General features: G+C 42.2%; 1 protein-coding gene across 2 annotated transcripts in view; it reads left to right on the top strand.

Moving 5' to 3' along the window:
• Window positions 1–23,464, top strand: part of ANO10 (anoctamin 10) — a 70,572-nt gene that overhangs the window by 36,588 nt on the left and 10,520 nt on the right. For both annotated transcript variants that reach the window (XM_066628944.1, XM_066628945.1), the window contains one exon: window positions 6,589–6,705. In XM_066628944.1, the coding sequence (XP_066485041.1) occupies window positions 6,589–6,705 (117 nt within the window). The remainder of the gene's footprint in view (window positions 1–6,588; window positions 6,706–23,464) is intronic.

Consider the following 23,464-nt stretch of genomic DNA (forward strand, 5'->3'; position numbering starts at 1 on the left):
TTCGTAAGGGTTATCTTTGTGCACAAATTATAATTATTCCAAGAGCATTCTTTGCTTTGTTGTTGCCCTCAACAACAGCATCTATCAGGAAGCTGGTGAGATCAAGTAGTGAGAGTCAGAGTGAGTGAGTGCGGAACATGAGCTCTTAGAAAACCTTATTACTTTGCTTAGGGACACAATTGCTTTGTCCAGAGTAGTGATCTAATCTTTTGTGGGAACTTTTCCAATTGCAAGCATTCATTAGTAGTCTGGTAATAAAATCCTAATTAATAAGTGAATGAAGCACAGCAAGGTAAGCTGGCAGGAAAATTGATTGTTGAAATCTTAACAGTTAGTCAAGGCATGTTAACAAGATGACCATAATATAGCTGTGTGTGTTTTTCCCCCAATAGGGGAAAATCAACTTGGAAAGGACAGCTTTGATTGGGAAAATGCTATTGGATGAAAGATTTAAACAGCATCTCTTTATCTAGAAACAAATGTCAGTGTGGGGTGGGAATCCAGTTCCGGTTTTTTAATGTACTTGGTTCTCAGATTTTTCAGGCACTTGTGTTCCAAGAAGGGCAACCCAAACCTAACCTGTACTGGAACAGACAGGTGCCCTGTCCTGCGCTGTATCCAACACAGGATTGGAGGTGGCTGTGTCGTAACTCGGGGCAAGGGGATTTCCCCCCCTTTCCCCGAGTGCTGCCCCAGCCACTGCAATGGGGCTACTCATATCTGTGCCAGCTAAATCACTGATGCAGATCCGAGCAGCTTGGTTTTAGGCCAGGCTGCCTGGGACGGGGGTTAGGATCCGGCCTAAGTGCTGGAGGCCTGTCCCACCCCCCTGCCGGACCTGGCCCGCCCACTGAACCGCCTGCCCTCCTTTGCCCTGGAACACTCATGAAATGTCCTCCCCCTGCTCACCCCAAACCCTTGTGCTGGTGGCTGCCGCTGGTACAAACTCAACCTTGCTGGGGCTTGCTCTGGTGCAGGGAGGCTGGCACATGTCATTATGCCAGCCTTCCCGGTTCCTGCGGTGGCACAAACATGCTTGATGGCACCGTTCTTGACACCTGGAAACTGGTGCAAAGGATTTGTGCTCGCTTAAGTGCAATCTAGGATTGCGCTCTGAGATGACATTTGAAGCTGGAACCTCATCACTCATGCCGCTAGCTCCAATACATTATTTAGTGCCAATCCTAGACAATTCAGAATCAAATTCTATTGGGTTCAGTGAGATTTACTCCAAGGTAAGTATGTAGGATTGCAACCTTAATAGGCAAGTTCATGAGTAAGAATCAGTTTGATATTTTCTAGACATTGACTGTTACCCAGTAAGGTATATATCTACATTTTAAGGCTAGATTACCAGTTTGATCTATTTCAGGGGTGTCAAACATAAGGCCTGGGGGCCATATGTGGCCCGCGGAAGCTTTTTATCCGACCCTCAGCTGCTGAGCAGTGCTGAGGTGTTACTGCTAAAAGGGCAGCAGCCCCCATGAAAATTGAGCTCTCCCATATCTTGAGATATGATAAAGATTTGTGTGTTTTCTCTTCAGTCATTTGTAGTTAATGAGTGAGAAAAAAGTGCTTATTTTTGGTTATGAGTTGTTTAATGATATCACTTCCTGCCTAACGACATCACTTCCAGCCCTCAGCAGGCATCATGAATGCCATTCGGCCCTCAGTATGAAACGAATTTGACATGCCTGATCTAGCTGGTTTAGAACAGAGGAAGAGCCTGTTGAATCAGGCCAAAATCCCATCTAGTTCAGCTTCTTGTATCTCATAGTCGCCCACCAGATGCCTCTGGGAGCAGAAAAGACAACAAGATACCTGTATTCTGTGGCCCCCTCCCTTCCTTGCATCTGGTTTCTGAAATTTCATAAGCCATAAGGGCTGACAAAAAACAACAACAACAAAAAAATCTTGGGATTTTTAGGATGCTGAGCTATTTTAAATTGTTTATACAACTACAAAAGTGTAGAAAATACAGGGCTGCAAGTATCCTACAATTAATTTTTGCTTCAGTCTACTCTTAATTTCTGTGTTTAACTAAACTGTATTGAGAACTGTGCTTCCTTGACTCCACTAATGAGCCATGTTAGCCAGGTATGTGCCATGACATCCTGTGCTGGTGTGGCACAGAATGTCATGGTGCCTAGTGACCCAGCAGTGACGTCACTTCCGGTTTTCTACTGGCCGTAACCCCTCTGGTCGCTAAAAGCTATAAATACCTATCAAATTAACTCCCTAGGACTCCGTACCTGACTACTAAAGCCATTCCTTACTGTGCTGTCCTAACCTTTCAATTAAAATAAATAAAAACGTTAGTATGTACTTTTTCCTGGTTCATGGTTTGTCAGCATAGTTAGTCCAGCTCATAGAGATTGTAAAATCAGGACCAACAGTAGTTGGGAGTCTGCTGCAAATGACAAGAACAATTTTGTGGTTTGGTTAATCTCTTATTGAGCAAGATGTAGCCACAGTTGGTGCAAGATGTCCTGATGCCTGAGTTGGGATGCCAAATGCTGCTGCTCTTATTTTATTTATTTATTTGACTTATCCCCTATCTTTCTTCCTGAAGGGCACTCAAGGGTGCTCACAAAAAAACATAAAAAATACATGCATAAATTATAAAACACATTAAAAATATAAAATATAGAATATAAAATGCATACAGAGTACAGTGTTAAAAGCCAACCAGTGGCAAGCAGCAACTAAAAAAACCCATAGGTCTTAAAAAATATGCAACAATTAAACAAACACCAATGTGCAACCATCAGACATACCATTAAAGATACTAAGTTCAGAAGTTTGTTTAAATAGTAACATCTTCAACCCCGCCAGAAGTTTTCCAAAGAAGGTGCGATTCTCAACTCAATCAGGAAAGAATTCCACAAAATAGGTACCACTACCAATAATAATAATAATAATAACTTTATTTCTACCCCGCCTTTCTCCCCGAAGGGACTCAAGGCGGCTTACAACATATTAAAAACAATTTAAAAACAAATAAAAACATATTAACACATACTAAAAACAGCAGTCAGAGTAAAAATAGGTAAAAAGAGCATAGAGCAGCAGCAAGTCATAAAAGAATCAGGCCTGTAAAAAAAAAAAAATGGGCCAAGAAGGCCCATTTTTCTGTTTGCCATCCCCCAAACCTCTCTCAATGGTAGCATTTCCAAAAGGGCCTCTCAGATGTCTGAAGGGGGTGGATCTGATTATACAGGAGGAGGCAGTCTCTTGAATATGCTGGTCCCAAACTATAAATGGCTTTAGGGCCCAATCCTATCCAACTTTCCAGTGCCAATGTAGCTGCAATGCAGCCCCAAGGTAAGGGAACAAATGTTCCCTTAACTTGAGGAGGCCTCTGTGATTGCCCTCCCCCTCAGGATACAGCACATGCCCCATTGGCACAGCTGAATCAGCATTGGAAAGTTGGATAGGATTGAGCTCTTAAAAGTCAAAATCAGCACCTTGAATTATGACTAGGCAGCCAATGCAGCCACAGAAGCAGCAGTCTGACAAGAGTCAGACAGCTGAGCTTCAGAAACCACATGAGCACTAGTTGCAACTTCCAGACCATCTTCAGGGGCAGCAGTACATTTCAGTTGTCTAATCTTGATGGCTTCATGGCATCGACCAGTGTGACAAGGTTTGATTGAAGAAGGTATGAGTTCAGTGCACCAGCCAAAGCTGGGCAAACGTATCTCAGACCACAGCTGACAGCTGGGCATCCAGGACCCCAAGCTGCAGACTTGTTCTTTCAGGGGGAGTGCTGGATGGAATAGGCCTCGCTCAACACAAAACAATTCTGCTGAATAGCTCTCCACAGATGCGATGGTGGCAGAGAAGAAAGAATGCTTTGCTGCCATCACTGCCACTGAATAGGCTTTATAGTAAGTTCCAGAATGTGTCTGGTCAGACTAGTCATGAGTCTGCCTTCAAGACATCTACCCCACTGCTTCAACATTTGCAGCTCCTTGGTAGACCATGGAGCCGCTTGGAGTCTGCAAGATGGCACACTGAAATCCCCCTTGACCACTAGGCGGTGGTCTGATGATGTGCTGTCTCTGTTCCTCCCTCTCTCCAACATGGTAGCCCAGCTCCCATCTGCATTTTCTCTTCCTTTGTGTTCCCCCATCCTCGTTAATCAAGGGAGTGGGAGGTGGAGCAATGGAGGCAAGTAGGTGAACAGAGATGGGTGCTGCCCACCAACCTGCTGGCTAAGGTGACTGCTTCAGTTGGTCTCATGTATGTGCTGGCCCTGTTTACAGAAACCTTCATTTTAACAACTCAAAGCACTGGTGTGTTTCATTCTAAACTCTGGCAGATCACCAGTATTCTGAATTGCAAGAATTAAAGAGATTCTGCTTTTCCAGCACGTGTTCTGCATGATGATTATAGAGTGCATGTCTTGGTGTAGGGAAACAGGATAGAATTAACATGGCTCCCTGGTGTCAACAGTGAAATATCCTCCTATTTTGCCATCTGCCAAATGGGTAAGGAGCAAAATGTCAATGTCTTTCACCCTTGATACTTGCAGCGCTAGCAAACTCTTTGTGGAAATTTGCCAAGTGCTCAGGGAACTGGTAGAACTGGCTTGTTTTTAAAAGTATTGCCATGAGCAACAGCAGCAGCTGTGGTTTTGTATCAGTGTGTCCTTAGCATTGTCTTTTTCCTTGTGCCACAATAAGTACAAGTCAGAAATGAATTCTTGCAATTTTGAACAGTTAATTTCATTTCCACGGTGGAATGAATGCAGGAATTTCATATTCTAGTCTGCTAGCCACTGTCTTCAGTTAAATGCTGAATAAGCTCAGTCTGATTAGTAGGCAGATCAGCCAAATTTTAGGAAGGCCTGCTAGGACACCATAGTCTTATGAAAATTGCATTATGAATAGTTAGGTGAACAAATTATGAGTAGCCTAATGAATGAGTAGCATAATCAGTATCTTGAAACAGAGATCAGTACTTACAGAACTAGTATTAGTAATTACATATTTACCAATAGGCAATTATATATCTGTGGGTGCTGGTTCTCAAACTTTTTCCAGACCCTAGAGCAGGGGTGCTCAATAGGTGGATCGCGATCTACCGGTAGATCACGAGGCAAAATGAGTAGATCGCGGAGTGCCGACCCCCCCCTTCAGGTGCCTCTGGGAGGAAACGCCGGGAGTAAGGCCCATTGTACTCAATGGGGCTTACTCCCAGGTAAGTGTGGCTAGGATTGCAGCCTCACAGCCTAATCCTAGGCATGTCTACTCAGGAGTAAGTCCTGTTATACTCAGTGGGGCTCAAGGTACACCAACATACATTGTACACATAAATGTTATATGTTATGATGGCGCGAACATTGTAAAAAAAACTCTGGTAGATCTCCGGGCCTTGCTGGGTTTCAAAGTAGCTCTCAAGCCAAAAAAGTGTGAGCATCCCTGCCCTAGAGGCTGCTGCCTGATTTATAAATGCCAAGGGGTGTGGGTGTAATGGTGATTGGGCAGCAATGCTCTCCCCCCAGTAACAGCTTGTTTAACCCTTGATACACTTAGCCAAATATGTCCTACCAGTTTCACAAACCACCAAAGCTTGGGTCATGACCCACTGGTGGGTCCTGGACCCTCAGTTTGAAAACTTTAGTTTAAGGCAAAGGACATTTTCAATGTTCTAACACTTATGAACCCTAAAAATTGTATCTGTTTCAAGTTGGGGGCAGGGAGGAGGGTGGATCATACCTGAGAGGGAAGCATGATTTGGTGGCAGTGGCTCATGCCAATTCCTAACCCTTTTCTTCTGCCTGATCTTTCTTTCCAGTTCAACATGAATTTTTGCCAGCAATCAAGCTGGCGCAGGTCTGCACTGACCAATAGTAGCTGCTGGAGCTGATCCCAGGGCAAGGGGACAATATCCTTTTACCCCAAGGAGACCTCCAGCAGCCAAAAATCTTCTATGGTGTGCAGCGGTAACTGCTGGCACCACTGCATTGCCATGCAGGGATTTAGATAGGATTGGGCTGTTAACCAGTTATCTGGGTCACTGCTTGAAATAAAATGTGTTCATATCTTGTATATGCATGCATACAATTTTTAACTTCTACAGTTGTTCTTGCCTGTCTTTTAAAGTGCACTTATGTTTATTTCTTTATCCGATTCTCTATCTGTATGTATAATTTCTGATCTCATTATTGTCTTCGTGAGGAGTGACATTATTTGCTTTCACAGAACATACTATTTTTGTTTTAATGCCGACAGCCTAAAACTTAAGTTCTTGGCTGGGTGGGGTCACTGGGAGGTTCCTGTAACTTTGAGAGATTTATCTTGTTGTTAGTATCTATGGAAGCAAACATGGTGGACCATATGGTCTGGTTAGCAAAAAGGAATTTTATTTGTAGATTTTTTTACCAATTACAGTTTTCTCTTCATGATGATCTTGAAGAGAGCATAGAAGGAAAACTGTTGATGGCTAATAATATTCATATTATTGTTTTCAACTATTTAAAAAGTAAAGAAGAAATAAATTCTGCATGTAGAGAAATGCGTGATACTAATATCTCCTAACTGAATATCATTTTATTTCTCTTGTCCTCCCCCCACCCCCCAGCATTTAGTTCTAGCGATGAAGTTCCTCATGGCATTTGCGATTCCCGATAAGCCACGAGATATTCAGACGAAACTGGCAAAGCTAGAATTTGAATCTCTGGAGGCGCTCAAACAGCAGGTAAGAGATGCTAATATTGGAAGACTAGGGACCAGACAAAAATAGAGACTGTCATTTTTCAGTGGCATTTTATTGTCTCCTCTAAGTATCCAGTCTTTTAATATAATTCATGAAGTACTATTCTAGGTATTGCAGTTATTTTAAATTATGGTTCTAACTTGAACATCTGCAATATATGGACATGTGCCAATATATACATGTACTCTCTTTGTGACATTGATTCACAACATCAAGATTTTTTGATTACTAACATGTTGTCTTCTTTCTCCTGTTACTTATTATGTCAAAAGTGGGTGAGTCCTACTTTGACAATAGTCTATTAGACCACCTTCTTTGACATTAGTCTAGCTTTTAAAATGTGCACAGGTGGTACCTCAGCTACTTCTGTTGAATCTCTTATGTTGTTGCACCATCTGCCCATTCTTTCCCAGCTGTAACTGTGCTGCTATGCCAACATAATTTCTCTTCTTAATTGGGATTGAAACAGTCCAACAACCAGAGGCAGGAAAATAGCTTAGACAGTTTAACCATAAAGCACCTATTACATTTTTTATAATATTAAAATCTCACATAACACCCACAACTTTCTCATCACACCCCTTCAGCACCACAGTGCCTCAAATGGGAAAGCTTTATAAGCTGCCATAGTGCATTCAGTCTTGTGTGTTTGAGGAAGAGAGAATTACATCATTGTTGGGGAAATGCTGTGATTATTCATTTTGAGATTGCTGGTGCTTGTTGCTGAAGATCTGTCAGTGGGTGAACAGATTTTTACCTTTGTCATACAAAAAAACCAAATGGCCTCTCTTTCCTGGGCCTGAAGATTGCAGTAGTCTCTAAGTTAAAGTTAAAGTAGCTATTATTTAATTCTTTCTGCAGGACCAATTATCTCATATCTAGAGACCCAGTTTTACAAGTAGTCTGCTCTTTTCTCCAAAGCTGGTATAGTTATCCTTTGAAAAGTTGTCCAGTTATTGGCAACTTCTTGTTTAAAAAAAACAGAACACGCCACACAGATTGGTGGCATTGTGTATACATACGAACCCTGAGATTTGATTTATGACAAAGATGCATGCAGTTTGATATTATTCCTCAGGAAAGCAACCTGAATCATTTCAGATGAGAGTCAGATGCATTCAAATTCTAGAAGGGTTTTTAAAATAAAAATAAAAATAAGGCATATCCCTGGGAAGTTTTGCATATGTTTTATTAGGTGCTTTGCCTAAAATTTGAATGCCATGTCAGAAGCTCCGTTTGAGACATCTGTGTTCCAGTTTTTAGTGTATGTCTTATCCAGGTCATAGCTGTCTTCCACAATAACTGCATAACAGAATTCATATATTACGTATAATATGTTGCAGCTGAATTTTGCCTTTCTCAGAAACATTTATTAGGAAGAAACCATGACCAGACTGTAGCTTTGCATAACACAAATAGAAGGATTGTGACCTTGGTATAGCTATTCCTTTTTACTGCATTTATATATTTATAAGTCAGGAAAAACTTGGTTACCCATTGAAATCTTAAGCTCAAGTTTCTGTAGTCATCTTTGAATTAGAGTATAAAACATACACAAACTACAATCTACTGATTGTTTCAGTCCATATCTATGCCTGCAGTTCACAATATTTTCTTGAAACTTGTGGAACTGAGGCTTGACTTCATAACTTTCCTTTGAAGACTAAAGCTTCTTAAATTTCAGGGTCTCTATAGTTTAACCCATACTGATAACCCATACTGATTCATCCAGTGCCTTCTCTCCTCTTCCCTTTAGTGTGTCCTTGCTTGGAGAGGTCCTTACAATAAAAAATACAAACAACTATTTAAAAAAATAATTGGTTTTTTTCTTAACTTTTGGAGGTATTCCTTGATTCCATAATATTTCTGTGATCTTTAAGCTTTTCAATTAATATAGTGAAATAAACTGTGTGCTGTGCTGCTATTCATATATGCTTACAAAAGTAAATTATGGCCTAATCCAGCATAAATTCCTGCACAGCAATGCATTAGCACCAGTGCAGCTATATTGCATCCTGCAGGGGAATTCCAGCTGCTGGAGGTCTTTTTGAGGTAAGGTAACATATGTCCTCTTGCCCAAGGTAAGCACCAGCAGCTGCAACGGGTCAACTCAGACCTGCGCCAGCTCAATAGCTTGCACAAGTCCATGTTGATCCATGTCTGGATCAGGCCCAGGAAGGGGCATAGGATACGGCATGTGTAAGTGCTGCTGATCCTGCCCCCTCATGAACCCCGTCTGCTCACACCTCTGCCCCTGCCACACCCCTGGAATGAGATAGTTGCTGCTGCCACCACCCAAAACTAGGGAGTTCCTGGCAGGAGGAGGCCTCCTTGGGAAGTCCCTCCCAAATTAGCAGAAAGCCCCCAATCTCGTGATTTGTACTAGCTGTAGTTTTCAGATAGTCTTCAAGGGCAGCCCTGTGTAGATAATCCCTGTGTAGCTGCAATAATCAAAATGAGTGGTGACTTCAGGTGTGATGTTCCAGGAATGGATGTGGTTGGCATGTCAGTTGAAGCTGGACAAAGGTCTTCTGGACCACAATTCACACCTGGGCCACCAGCGGTAAGACCAGGTCCAGTAGGACCTTTAAGCTAAACATCTCATCTTTTAAAGGGAGTATACCCCATCTAGAACAGTCAGACATACTGCCCCAAACCAGTGCATCTCCTGACAAGGAAAGCCTTTGTCTTATCCAGGTTTAATTCCAGCTTGTTTGCCTACATCCAGCCTTTCACTGACTTATGACACTTGCTCCCACAAGTGCTTATAGCTTCTCCAGCTGGGGATGGCAGTGAAATATATAAATGCGTATCATCAGTGTAGTGATGACACCTTATGTCAAATCCTCTCAGTGATCACTCCTAGCAGCTAGATCATCAACAAGCCATAAGCTGTAATCACAGGAAAATCTCCCAAGGAAGGGGAATTGGTACCCTCACTCTGGTGACGCTGGTGATGCTCCAAAGTGGTGACACCACTGATGCCCACTTGCCTGTGGGTTAGTCCCAGGTAAATTCCACCCACACCAGAAGTGACAGTAAAGGCAGCTTTAGATCATCCATGTTAGATCAGCTCTAGAGCGTCTGCAAGAGCAACCAAAGCTATTTTAGTTCTAAAACCAGATTGGAAGAAATCAGTTAATTAGTTTTACCCAAAAATCCCTGGAGTAGAGTAGAGTAGACTACCACACACTCAAAGCCCAACTTGCCCCAAAATGGAAGACTGGTTTGGTCTTATATGCTGTGGTCCAGAGAGGTCTTCTTTAGCAGAGAGCACACCACTGTCATCTTGTGACATGACAGTAGCAAGCCCTCTGATGGTGATGAATACCCTCCTTTGTGCCTACTCAGCAAGTCCCCCTAGCAGATTTATAAACCAGGAAGGGTGAGGGGCAAGAAGGCAGGTGGTCAGCCTTACCTCCCAATAACTTTCCTCCCTCAGAACTGCTAATGTGGTGTCAAAATTGTGCCGAATGCAAGAGATTTTATCTGCAAAATGCTTTCCAGATTGGTCACACCAGGGTACCAAGGCATCTTCCTCATCACCACTGGGCCAAGATACAAAACACCCTGTACCAGTAATATTAAGAGTCGGCTTCTGTATGCATATGCATGAACAGCAGTGATGCATTGTAACCTGATGTTCTTTTGTTCCATTTATAGGAGATAATTAATTACAGGTTTAAGCAGAGAGGGAGATTATAAAAAGTGGAGCAAAGGGAAGGGTGTTGTGAGGACAATGCAATGCTTTTGTTTCTCTTATCTGGACTGCAATGAAATATGTGGAATTTATATTGTTATCCATTATCTCTTTTATTGGTGTTACTGAACCTACTGTTGCCAGTGTTATCAGTCACTAGTACAGTGCACCAAGTATTTTATAATCCTGCATATCAGCTCTGCCTTGAGCCATTAATATCTGTGCTTGACAGCTGGGCAACTAGCTGAGGAATCATAATGCTCAAGGCCATCCAGACGGTCCCTTGTCTATCCATTAGGACACATTGACTCTTCTGTATCATTTGCGTTAGATATTAAATTATTGATATAGGCTGCTGTGGAACTGGAATTTTGGTTGTGGTACAGTACCCAAAGGGACATGTAGTGGGTGACACTGAGAGCTTGCTGTACTTAAATAAAAAAGCCATTGATTCTCCAAAGTTGTCCTTGACATTCCATCACTCATTGATTTGTTTGGTGTATAATCCACTTTCAACCATTATTCTCAAAATGGGTTACAATTAAGAAAAATAAAATGTCAGTGAAATTGCAGCAGTAACCACAAAACAGTAAAACAAGGATAGATTTTTTTTTTTAAAAGACAGCCAGCCAGCAATAAAACAACAACTTAGTCATAAAGGGTTTGCTTTACGAGAATAGTCATGACAGCTCATGAAAAAGGGACCATAATGTTTCTCTGTTTACCACAGTGTGCAGGAAGGGATGCTGATGGCCTTGTCCATATCCATTTGAGGAGAGGAGTCAGGCATCCATCCTGTTATGTCAAAGTATTTCACATAGGTCATGTGATAGAATCAGATGAATGAGAGGATGGCTATGGCAAAGCCTTTCCAAGCCTGGGCCAGCTGTGTTCTTCCAAATCATTGTGATGATGCCAAGCAGGTGGAAGGGCAATTCTGCCTGGGCTGTACAGGGTGGGAAAAGCTGCTTCTCCATTGTGTTTGGAACTTGTGCATATGCACATGTTTATTCAACACTGATCAAGTGATTACTTGCATGAGACATGGCTATTAGAAACCAGAACTTCCACATAGCCTTCCATTACCTCACATGCTATATTTTCCATTGGAGACCATTTTTATGCAACTCACTGGTTAATCCCTGAAGGAGAAGGGGTTTTGCACAGGAGCTAAGGTGCTAGTTCCCATTTCTCTTTGCAAAGCTGAGAGCTGCCCTCTAAAACTAATTGAAGCTTATTTGTAGAATCCATGTTTGGTGTGTATGTGCGGCTGTAGCTGCAGTATTTAGCATCTATCACTGAAGAACCTGGGTGACAAAGTTGGTGAAAACAATTCTTTCCTTGAGATGTCAGTAAGCCATTGCCAATCAAGGTTAATGGTACTGAGCTAAGAGAGTCCATTGTTTTATCATGGCATGAGACAGCCTTTTAAAATTGATTTACCTTTGGACCTTATGACCTTTTTGCATAAACTCCAAAGCAGCTCACAAAAAAAAAATATAATTGCAGTAAAAACACTGCAAACTAATAAACGCAATTGCGAAGCACAAAAAGAATGCAGCTCAAGGGACTCCTATGCCACATACAGCCTTCCTTAACCAGCCTTAAAAATTCAGGAGAGTAAGGTCAACATGCCGCTTCCAAAGAAGGGAGTTCCAGAGCCTGGGCACAGCATCAGAGAAGGCAGTATTCTACACACATCTCAACTGAGCCTTAGAAAGTGTCAGCATGTAGAGAAGGGCATCTCCCAAAGATCTTTAATAGAATTGCATGGGAGGAGACTGTCCTTCAGATAACCCAGTCCTTCAGATGTATGAACCTGCACTATGAATTGTACTTGGAAACAAACAGGGCACCAGTGCAGATGGAACAAGCTGGGAGAGATCTTTTCTCCCTGAAAGGCAGGGGTTAGCATCTTACAGCCCATGGACTGCATCTGGCCTGCCACCAAAGATAATCTGGCCTGTAGTCCCCAGAAGATATATTCACCCAACCCGCTGTGGTCCTAAAAAATACTTCAAGTTTGTAATTCTATCTGTAAGGCTTACAGGGTAAGCAGACTAAGGGTAGAGGTCTCCTTTGAGCATCATTCTGTCTGAACATCTTTCCCTCTGCATCATGACTATCTCTTTTTCTTCTTAGCTCTGTGGCCTAATTGGTAGATTCATGCATTTTATTACTACTAATGGACCCAATATCCAGCCCCTATGTTGAATAAGGTTGCCAACCCCTGCTGTAAGTGCACCACCACCAACCTGGTTGCAGCATTTTGTACCAGTTGCAATTTCAGAGTGCTTTTCAATTGCAGCCCTGCAAAGAGCACATTGCAGCAGTTTTGTTTAATCTAGGTAAGACCAAGTCGTGAGTTACAGTTGTCAGATCTGCATTTTTTCACCTTGGTTACTGATGGTGAACCAGCTGAAGCTGTACAGATGTGCTTCTGAGCACAGTTGCCACATGGCCCTCCAATGAGAAAAGCTGAATTTGGAGGCATCCCCCAGGCAGTATGTCTGCTTCTGGATGGGAAAGTACTGCCTCTGAAGAACAGGCTGAACATCTTTCTCCTGCTCAGCTTTCAGAATGACTCAAGTGCCCGTGTCCTGTCTGGATTAACTCTTAGTTTATTATCCTGAGGTACCGCACAAAGACTCTTATATCATACAAATGGATGATACAAACAAAGAAAAACTTGGACAAAAACTAAGCACCAAGTTAGCTTCATTAGCCTGGATAACTTTTTTTTTTAAAGGTTGTGCTACCTGTGTGTGATAACAGGAAATGTGAGATAACACCAAGTGTATGTGGCATGATTAATTTAGGTCTGTAATGGGGGATGATTGCAAATTAATGTCAAATGCACAAAATGTTTAATTAAATGTGTGTGAATGTTGTTTAATCGACTATTTGCTAATAACAGCATTGGAGGGGAAAAAAACCTTTCTAGAAAACTGAGCTTCTCAAGTGTAGCCATGGTGGTGCTGAGATACCTTTTTGCCAATCTTAGGATCTGACACATAATCTAGTAGTAACTTTTTAAGAGTCCTTTCTCTGCTTTTTTTTTTTGCACTCTAAGATCGTTTACAGCAAAGCAACATAATATGTAGCTACAATAAAATTTGAAAAGTTCAAGCCCTGCTAAAGTTCCCTATTCTCTTGAATCCCATACAGTTGTACAATTTCTGATTTAAATGATAAGAATTTGAGAGAGGAGCAAAGTGCTACTTTTTACACATTAATTGTAGTATATTCAGAAAGATAAAGGATACTTGGTGATATCATTAATCTACAGATCAAAAACATCTACTGTGTCATTCTTTGAAGTCTATCTCTTTTGTCCTACTTTGTAAATCTCGGTATACTAACAAACAATCCACTCCTATTCAGTGTGCAGAGCATTATCCCACTTTCCAGTGTTTCGAAGTTGGAAAACTCTAATCTTGTTGGAAGTCTACCAGAATCTGAACTTACCCTTCTGCTCCTTCTTTATTTTCCAAATGTGGCTGAGATCTTGATTGTACCTTGGCTACAGCAGTCTTGGTATTTAGTGTCTACTTTCTTTTCCATGGTTAATTATCATTTGGGGAGGAGATTGAGGGGTTCTGGGAGGAAGGAACCCTCTGTAAATTTTCTTGAGTAAACCACATGCAACTTCTAAATGTACAGTCTATTGAGGAGCTAACTACATATAAACATGCCTACTAGAGATCTGACGCAGGGGTTTTTATTTTTAAGAAAATTGGCTTTAGAAGGGACTGGGTTTAGATTATACTATAGGGTATCTAACACATGTTTGGTTGCAAATTGGTCTTCTCCAGACTGCTTTTCACCCCGTAGTTTTCTTAGAGTGGAGACAATTTGGATGGGGAAAGGATTAAGCACCCCTTTATCCCTGCCACTTCTTTGCTCCAGATTCTGCTGTTTCAAATTTTTTTCCCCTAAAAGTAAAACAAATCTAGAATCCAGCTTCTAATACAGTGATTTTCAAACTTTTTCATTTCACAGCACAGTGAGTAAAATTGCTGGCACGCTATCAGTTTTTTGACAATTGGCAAGGCATGCTGGGCTGCTCGTAGGGAGATCTCATCCCCCACTAGCCCTACTAATAAATGACCCTTCCTCCAAACTCCCGTGACACACCTGTGGACCACTAATGGCACACTGGTTGAAAAATTGCTGCTCTAATATATGAATTTGCACATAGTGTGTAGGTAACTTATAAGACTATAACAAGCTGCCTTATATTGAATTGATCTGTTCCACATTATCCTGAATGACAATGATTCACCAGAATGTCAGAGACTTCTTCTTTACCCTGCTATGAAGCTGGGGCATAAGTTTGGATGTACTACATGTGTCCTTCCACTGAACTGAGGAACATCTCATTTCAAATATTGTCAAATATTGGTAGCAAAGGAAGCCTTTAGTAAAGGCTTGGTACAGTGCTGAGTTTTGAGCACCATCCCCTGGGACTATAATGCGCTGTATCGGAGGGGTTTGCACCCAAGTGTCATGATTGAAAATTTATGTTGGCAAAGGTGATAATCATACAGACTCCTCATAAGTTGCTGAATTTCACGTAGAAGTGTGTATCTACATCGCTGTTTTCTTGCTTAGCCACTCACATCTTGCTGCAGCCTTCAGTGGAATTCATCCACAAGGTTCCTTGGTAGCTGCTGACTAATTTCCTATGGTCACTGTAAACATGCTTTAACTTTCCTCAAAGGACTCTTCTAGGTGGGAAGTTAATTTGGGATTGTCATACTGTGCTCACTCACTTTTATGGGGTAGGTCACTAAGTGTCAAGGTCCATCATACACTTCTATTTTTCCTGCATGAATCATTGCATTTCTTGATGTAGAAAATTTGACTCTTTTGAGAGCAGTAGTACAGCATCAATATTCTGGGATGCGGCACCCTACCCACCCACTTCCGTTTAGAATGGACTAGATATAGCACAGTGCAAGTGCCCCAAAACTCTATTTCTGTTGCAGTGTGGAATAAATATTGTGACTGCAAATGGAAAAAGAGACTGAGCGATGCTGCAACGAGCACATCAGGTAGTGCCCACGATATAAAATAATCTGTTCAGTGTGTGGCAGCTGGTATTTATTGTAAATGTTTTCTCTCTGAATCTGATGATTGCATCAGTCAAATCTTTAAAAGATGTCCTCAGTTTAACTTGTTGATTAATGGCACAATCCTACCCTGCACTGGAACAGGCAAGCCAAGAGGCTTAAGCTGTATCCAGCGCAGGATAGGGGCCCAAGGCAGCTCAGCCAGAGGCAAGGGGAAACTCTTCCCCTTACCTCTAGGAAAGGTGCCCTTTCCCCTATGGGTCTCCTCAGACTTGTGCCACCTCTTGAGGTGGCGCAAGTCTGAGGAGAGCGGAGTGACTTAAAGTCGCTCCGTTCTCCCTGGGAATGGGAGTTGGGATCCAGCATAAGTGCTGGATCCCAGCCCCGCCTCCTGCTCCCTGCCCACCCGCACCCAGGGCTGCCCACCCCTGCCCAGGAACTCCTCCCTCCTGCCTCCTCCCTGCCCACTTCTAGAGGCTTGCGTCAGCCCAACTGGGCCGACGCAAGCCTCAGTGAGGAAGCCTGTGTGGAGACTTATGACAGCCTCTGCAGGCCGGTGCTCCTCTGAGCACCAGTCCAGCTTCCTCCTGAGGAGGCGCAAACGTGCCTTAAAACCCTCCTGGGCCGGTGTAAGGGACTTGCACTGGCCCATGGGTGCCTCTAGATTGTGCCCTTAGTTATGGAGCATTTTACTGAATTTGAATTTCAGTCAGTTTGTTACCCAGAATTATGATCACCACCTGTTTAACTCTCTGCACAAACCAGTAATCAGTCAAAGACATAGTGTCAGGTTGAGGTAGAGACTTATAGTCATGTATCTGTTGACACTTCATGACTTCAGTCCTTTATATAATGTAATAATATATTCACTGTTGTGGTCACACCACTGCATCCTACGCAGTCTGAATAACGGTAGCATGGTGCTATTCTTTTACTTGTGCTGTAATTGATTCTTTCCAAACAGGCTTTTTTAATTCACAAGAAGCTCATCTGACTATAAACAGTCACTTTCTCCCAAGGCAGTCCAAGTTTAAAGTGTTATCTACTTAACGATATGTAATATTTTCCAGCATATCTGAAATATACTGGGCAGCTCTGGGTTTAAGGCTAAATATTTGGACACTTTGTTTTAATTGAAACTAATCCTTGCAACTTTCAAAATGTCGCTTTCCACTCAGATCTGCTGATTATTGATAGTACCCTAACCTGGAATGAAGGAACAGGTACCTGCTCTGAAGAGTTTATAATCCAGATAGACAAAAGGGAAACAGAGAAAGAAGCAGGGAAGAATATATAGCTTTTCAATTTCGTACAGGTGTGCATTGCTTAACATCGGAGATGTGTTCTTGCATACCCTCAAGTGACTGCGTCATTAAATGAAGTCATCTGTGAAAAGCCTCTGGAGCTGAGGGAAGCACATGAGCCCCCAGAGGCTATATGTGTCCGCATGTGACCTCTGCAGGTCTCAGAATGTCCAAAAAGACAAAAAAATTGTGAATTTCTTTTTCCAGAAGGAAACTGGAAGTGACATTTTTTTTGCCTTATAAGGCATTCTGAGGCCTGGGGAATCTGGAGGTTGGACATGCGTGGGCTCTGTGGGGCTCAGAAAAGCCTCTTCAGGCAATGGTGAGGAGGGGACAGGGATCAGAGACAGACTGTCACTTAGGCAGTCTGTCACTGATCAGTACGTCGCTAAGCAATGTTCACTTATACTTAAGCTTAATCTCAGTATGTAGACAAAGGCATTGTGTCACAAGCTTTCCAGAAAAGGTGGCTTTTAAGAAGGAATTTGAAGAAAGCAAGGAAGAAAACGTTGCATGGGAGTTTTGACCTGATGAAGGCCTGATGGCACCACTATAGAATTAAAATCTGTAATTGGGGAACTGTGAGTGGTGACAAATGATGATTTTTTTTGAAGGAAGTTGAAAGTGGTAGGATGTATCCATGGTGCTGTGTAGGTACTCCATTTTTTCCTGTTTATTTTCAAATTAGGGAAGGGTGGTCTGTTGTTCTCTGCCATTCTTAACGTTTTTCTTGCTGCTGTGTTAGAAAAAATTAAAAAATCTAAGTGTTATCTACATGCATAACTCTGCAACCTGTTGGTGAACCAAGTCCACATTTCATTCTGCCTGTTAATATGGATTAGGGGAAAAGTCAGCAAGCACTCGCATTGATGACTGGTGATTATGGAAGGAGGCTACAGGGAGTGGGACAGTGAGGCTGCCAATATCGATGGATGAAATGATTCTTGAGGGAAGATGATTCCTGAGCCCTGAGGGCTTCCCTGGGCCTCCTAATGCCTTAAAAGGTATTTAAAATGTCACTCCTGACTTTTCTGAAAAACCAGAATTCATGTGTTTTTTGCTCTCAGGCTCAGTCTGAGCCCAGTTGAGGCCATGGATGGACTTCTGCAGCCTCTTCTGGGATCCAGAGGGGGCACGCGTGGGGGCCCCGCAGACCTAATACAGACAAATTAATCTGTGCATACAGGATCTGTAGATATGCCCTCCCTCGTATTTTTCTAGTTACGTGCTGCATATTGCAGGCTGCAGTTGTAAGCATGTGGAAGCTTGCAAATTACCTTGGAGACGCTTATGCAGCAAAAGAGAAAGTCGATAGACCCCTAAAAGGTGTAAATAATATATGGAATTTTTATATTTATATAATTTCCTGTACTCAACACATTCTGGCAAATTGCCTTCCTTGGGAGAATGAACTGGATATTTTACTGGCATGAAATCACATCATTTGTGATGAACCTGTCCTTATTAATGTCCCCTCTTCCATACAACTATCAGATAGCCCAAATGTTACCTTCATGTGTGTAACGGGCTCATCTGCTGTGTTCTCTGCAGTGATTCACATGATGTGACAGAACATAGTACATTAGATAAATTGAGGTTGTGTTCAAAATAATAAATGATTGCTTACACAATCACTGATCGTTGCATATACAGTGCACGCACCATAATGAAATGATGTTTAAGTGAGTACTCTTCCACTGCTGGCTACTATTGAAGTCATTGCTTGTAATTTCATAAAAAAGGAAAGGGGACAGCAGAATGTGTTGTGCAGAGAGACTGCTTAGGTTAAACCCTCATTTGTTTTCTGTTGTCAGATGGATTGTGAATGTGAAAATTGCTAGTCAGACTATTTTTCTAAATGTTGAACTTCAAAGCAGCTGAAACATGCCTAATTTTGGAGGAGACTTCAGAAGTTCAGTTCTTCTATATACATTTTTCTCCTTGACCCTTCCTGTGCCATTAGTGGAATGATGCATTAGCACTACAAAATGTTGAATTAAAGTAATGTGTGGTACTCTGTTGGGAGCATAGTTGAACAGTCTTAGGAAAAATTATATCCATGTCTTGCATGCAGCTTTATTTCCTTCCTTTGCCTGAAATTACACACACACACACACACACACACACACACACACACAAGGGCATATACTATATCAGTGATTCTCAAACTTTTAGGGAGTGTTACTCCACTTAGGGTCTGTCTTAGGTCTTTGGGGGGGAGGGGCAAGGGCAGCATTGCAGTCCCCAGGATCTCATCACTAACGGGGGGCAAGGGGGGTGCTTTCACTTACTGTGGGCTTCGGCAAGCAGCAGGAGGTGTGTGGATCCCCACGCAGCCCTCTGCAGGGCTCTCCAGGGCTTGGAATGTTCAGAAACAGCATGTGCAAACCACCTCCTGGCCGTGACGTGAAATGGGAAGTGGTTTGCACACACTGTTTCTGAACAATCCAAGCCTCGGGGAACCCTGCAGAGGGCTGTGCGGGGCTCCCCGCACCTCCTGCAGCTTAAAGACGCCCACATTAAGTGAAAGCACCCCCCTTGCCCCCATTAGTGATGAGATCCTGGGGATTGCAATGCTGCCGCTCCCCCTCCCCCTGTCCCGTAAAGGAACGGGGGAAGATTTACATGAACTGACGTCACAACTCACCAGTTTGAGAATCACTGTACTATATCACAGCTTTGTGAAGGTAAGGAAGAGACTTAGGGCCCAATCCTATCCAACTTTCCAGTGCTGATGCAACCATGCCAATGGGGTGTGTGCTGCATCCTGTGGTAGGGGGTCTCCTCCATGGAGGAGGAACATTTGTTCCCTTACCTTGAGGCTGCATTGTGGCTGCATCAGTGTTGGAAAGTTAGATAGGACTGGCCAACATTGAATAGTTCCTGAACCATACAAGAAGGAACTGCCTTTCCCCATTCAAACCCACCTAAAGTCAGTAGAGAGTGTAGTGCTGCATATTCTGCTTCTGATGGAGGCCAGGTTGACAGCAGTGAGGAGCAGGACCTTCTCTGTGGTGATGCCGTCATTTTCACACTCACTCCCAGTGTGCTGAAAAAGTGCTCATTCCTTGTTGGCTTTTTGAGAAGACTTTCCTTCTCTGCCTGGTCTTCCCTTCTTTGTTGCTTTTGGGTTTTAATGTTGTTGCTTTTTGATTTTATAATTGTATTTTGTTTTAATGTTACTGCACTGTTTTTTGAATGTACAATTATTGCACTTTATATTTTGGTCTCATTTTTGCGTTTTACTGTTTTTTGTGTATATTGTAGCATGACGTTGATTTGAGGAGAAAGACAGGATATAAATCTTTTACTGGCAGGAATATCTGACTGCATGTATATATGTAACTTGTGTATAGGTAGGTACTGGGTATTTTAGGGGCAGGGGAGATTTAAAGAGAAGGATTTGGAAGGGGGGCTTTACAGTTAATATCTTCGGAGGCATGACTTTCCATATTTTGTCTTTTTCAGCATATAAACTACAATGATAATCCTATGTAATAAGCAGAATTTGAGAAAACTATATTGGGGCTGTCTCTTATATTGTTTGCAACCTATGTATACATACTGTATAACTTTCACCTGCAATATGTGGTGATAACTAAAAGTCAAATATGTTTGCATTAAACTCTTGCACTATTGCAAAGGATTTACTTCTTGTATCCTAGATTAATAGAAGGCAAAAAAGCTGTCTAATGGTGGTAAATCCTGCAGATCATTTGGCTGTCACGATATATAAATATTATATAACATATGCAAAGCAGGTTACATAAGTGGGATTCTGTAATTTAGTCAATCAGTCCTCCATTGGAAAATGAATTATAATTGTAGCATTAAAGAATATTTCACAAATTAATTGAGAAAATAAACACTAAATGGCAGTTAATCTGTCTAGTTTTGAACAGGTAATCTTTTTCATCTGTTGACAAATGCAGCAGAACAGATTATAACAGAAAAGAAGCCAGAGTACTTTTTCATTTCAATTAAGAGTGGAGGTTTGCTTTGTAAATGCTAATTTTACAAAGCATGCCTGCAATAGTGTGTTTATATATGTACATTTAGAAGGTAGCATTTATTCACTTGTGTGCTTTAAATTATAACTGGAAACCTCTAAAGCACATTTTAAATTTGTAATTCTGTCTGCTTACCTTGAGATGTTAAAACATTCACATCTCAGTCCAGCAAGAACAGAACAGGCACATGTGTGCAATTGTGAGTTCTGCATGCAGCACCCTTTGTGCACAGGATCAGATTTGGAGAACGAGTTGCATGTAGAAGTCTGAATTTTCATCACTCTAAATATGCATTGCTTTAATAATATTTTTAAACAGATCTCCAGTAACAGGTCCACAACACATCACCAGTGGACAATTGACGATGCTTGTTGGTTTTGAGGAGAGACGCTCTGAATCAAGGCCTCCTGCTCCTCAATCAGTATAATACTAACCTCTCCATATAAAAAAGAGGGGGCGGGATATTTTAGGTCTGCAAAAGAGCAGCTAATGGCCCAATCCTACTTAATTCCCTGATTTCCCCCTATGGTGATGCGGCAGTGCAACTTCTGTTGTATCCTGCAGGGAAATTTTGGCTGCTGGAGGTTTCCTTGGGGTAAGGGGATATTTTCCCCAGGATAAGTCCCAGCAGCCACTATGGTTCAGCTTCGATCTGTGCTAGCACTATATCTGGCAGAAATCCGAGTTGATCTATGCAAGTGGATCATGCCTGGGAAGGGGGTTTGGATTTGGTGTGTGCTACTACCACCAAACCTGCCCCCTTTTGAGTCTGATCTACCCATCTTCACCCTATCTCCTCCCTGATCTACGCCTTCCTGCTGCCCCACCTCATTCCACTCCCTGCACCAAGTTTACCTGCTCCGGCAGGCCTTCTGAAGTTCACTAGCATGTACAGGAAGGCTCCAACAGCTTGCACTGGTGTCCAGCACTTTATGGGTGCTTTTCAGCAGCTACTGGTGGCAGAAAGTGCATTTTGCCAGCACGGCAGCGCTGTAAAATTATCAGGGAGTAGAGTACCTTTCCCACAAAAATAACCTTAAAGGATTTGGGGCTTTTAGTTTAGGGGGAAAAAAGGTGCCTAGGAGGATGAAGAGGAGGAATGAAGCTTACAAGAGTTCACAACAGTTACAAGAGAAGTCATGCATCCCATTAGCCACTATGGGAAAGAGGATGCTGATCTTCGTGGACCTTTTGGTTTGATCCAGCAAGAGTACTCTTATTAAATGTCCGTTTGAAGATCTTGCACACAGCAATTGCTGTGGGATCTGAGAATGGGCAGACCAATGTTTGGAAACCTAATTGATATGCTCCTCTAATATCTCCTGTGGCAAACACAGGAATAATTGAACTCATCCAAGAATCAGCCTAAAAAGTACCCATTTCCACCAGGCAATTCATTTAAATTGATTTAATTTAGGGCACAAACAAGATGAAGAATTAAAGTTATTTTGAACTGCATTCTGCTTTCTCAACAAAGTTCTTTATTTGGACACAATCTTTGGTCTCCCAACTAGATTGAACTGCATTTAATTTGCCCTCATTATATCCCACATTTCAGCTATAACATTCAAAATGCTGGGTTCTCAAGGACTTTACTGGAGTGGGAAGAGAATGCACTGCTTTTTGGAGGAATGCCTAAGGCAAACAAAAACAAATGGAGAAAAAGCTCTGTAAATAAAAGGGGGCTGGTTGAATGAAAGCCGCGAGGTTGAATTTAGGGCACCTTTTTAGGTTGTCCTTTGCATTTGTGTTTAATGTGTATTCTGCAAAATGCTAGGTTGCTGTCAAGTTCATGTTGCACTTTGGGTTTTTCCTGTTGAAGACAAAGCCCTTCTTCCTCTAAGAATGTATTTCCCTTTCAAATTGCTCTTGCTCTCCTAACTTGTAAAAACATTATTTCGAGAAGCAAATCCTTGAACCCCATATGTCTACAATACTTGTGCTAAATCATTCAGCAGCTCTGTTTCCTGAGAGATAATACATAAATAGGCTAGTGAATATGGGGGGGGGGGGGTTAATATGGGGGACTACTGAAGAGATCAATTTGCTTGATCCCATGACACCATATAAGTGCTGCATTTACGCAGAGACCCGTGGTAGTCTGCACAGCTGCAATGACTCAGATGATTTTTATTAGACCTGACTTGCAAAAGCCACAGTCACAGCACATTTACAGAAACAATCAAGATCTAAATCGGAGTCGGCAATCATTTGACCCGCAAGCGGAAGTCCGACCTGCACAGAACTCTGCTTGGGAGGCCTTCCTCCCACCTGGTTCACCCCACACCAGACAAGGAATGGTGGAGCTGTCCATCAAAGCAGCTCCGCTATAAATACTGTTAATAATAATAATAATAGTCCCTGTCCAGTGTGCGGCAACCAAGCTCTGCATGGGCCACTTCCAGTTGCCAAGAAATCCGAAAGTTTGGTGGTGATGTCACTGCTGAACATCCAGCCCCTTTAAAGAAAAAGGTTGCCATCTCTTGATCTAAACATTGGACCCACCCTTCTGTGGTCTTTTGGTGGTGGGGATGCTGCAGCAAAGTGTTCAACAGCACTGACTTTTAAAGCATTGAGATTCCTCTCTGAATCAGAATGAGACAATCCTAGTTATTTCTATTAGTGTGGTCAGATAGCATCTGATGAGTATTC

This window comes from Tiliqua scincoides, chromosome 5 (assembly GCF_035046505.1).
Source record: "Tiliqua scincoides isolate rTilSci1 chromosome 5, rTilSci1.hap2, whole genome shotgun sequence".
Taxonomy (NCBI): Eukaryota; Metazoa; Chordata; class Lepidosauria; order Squamata; family Scincidae; genus Tiliqua; species Tiliqua scincoides.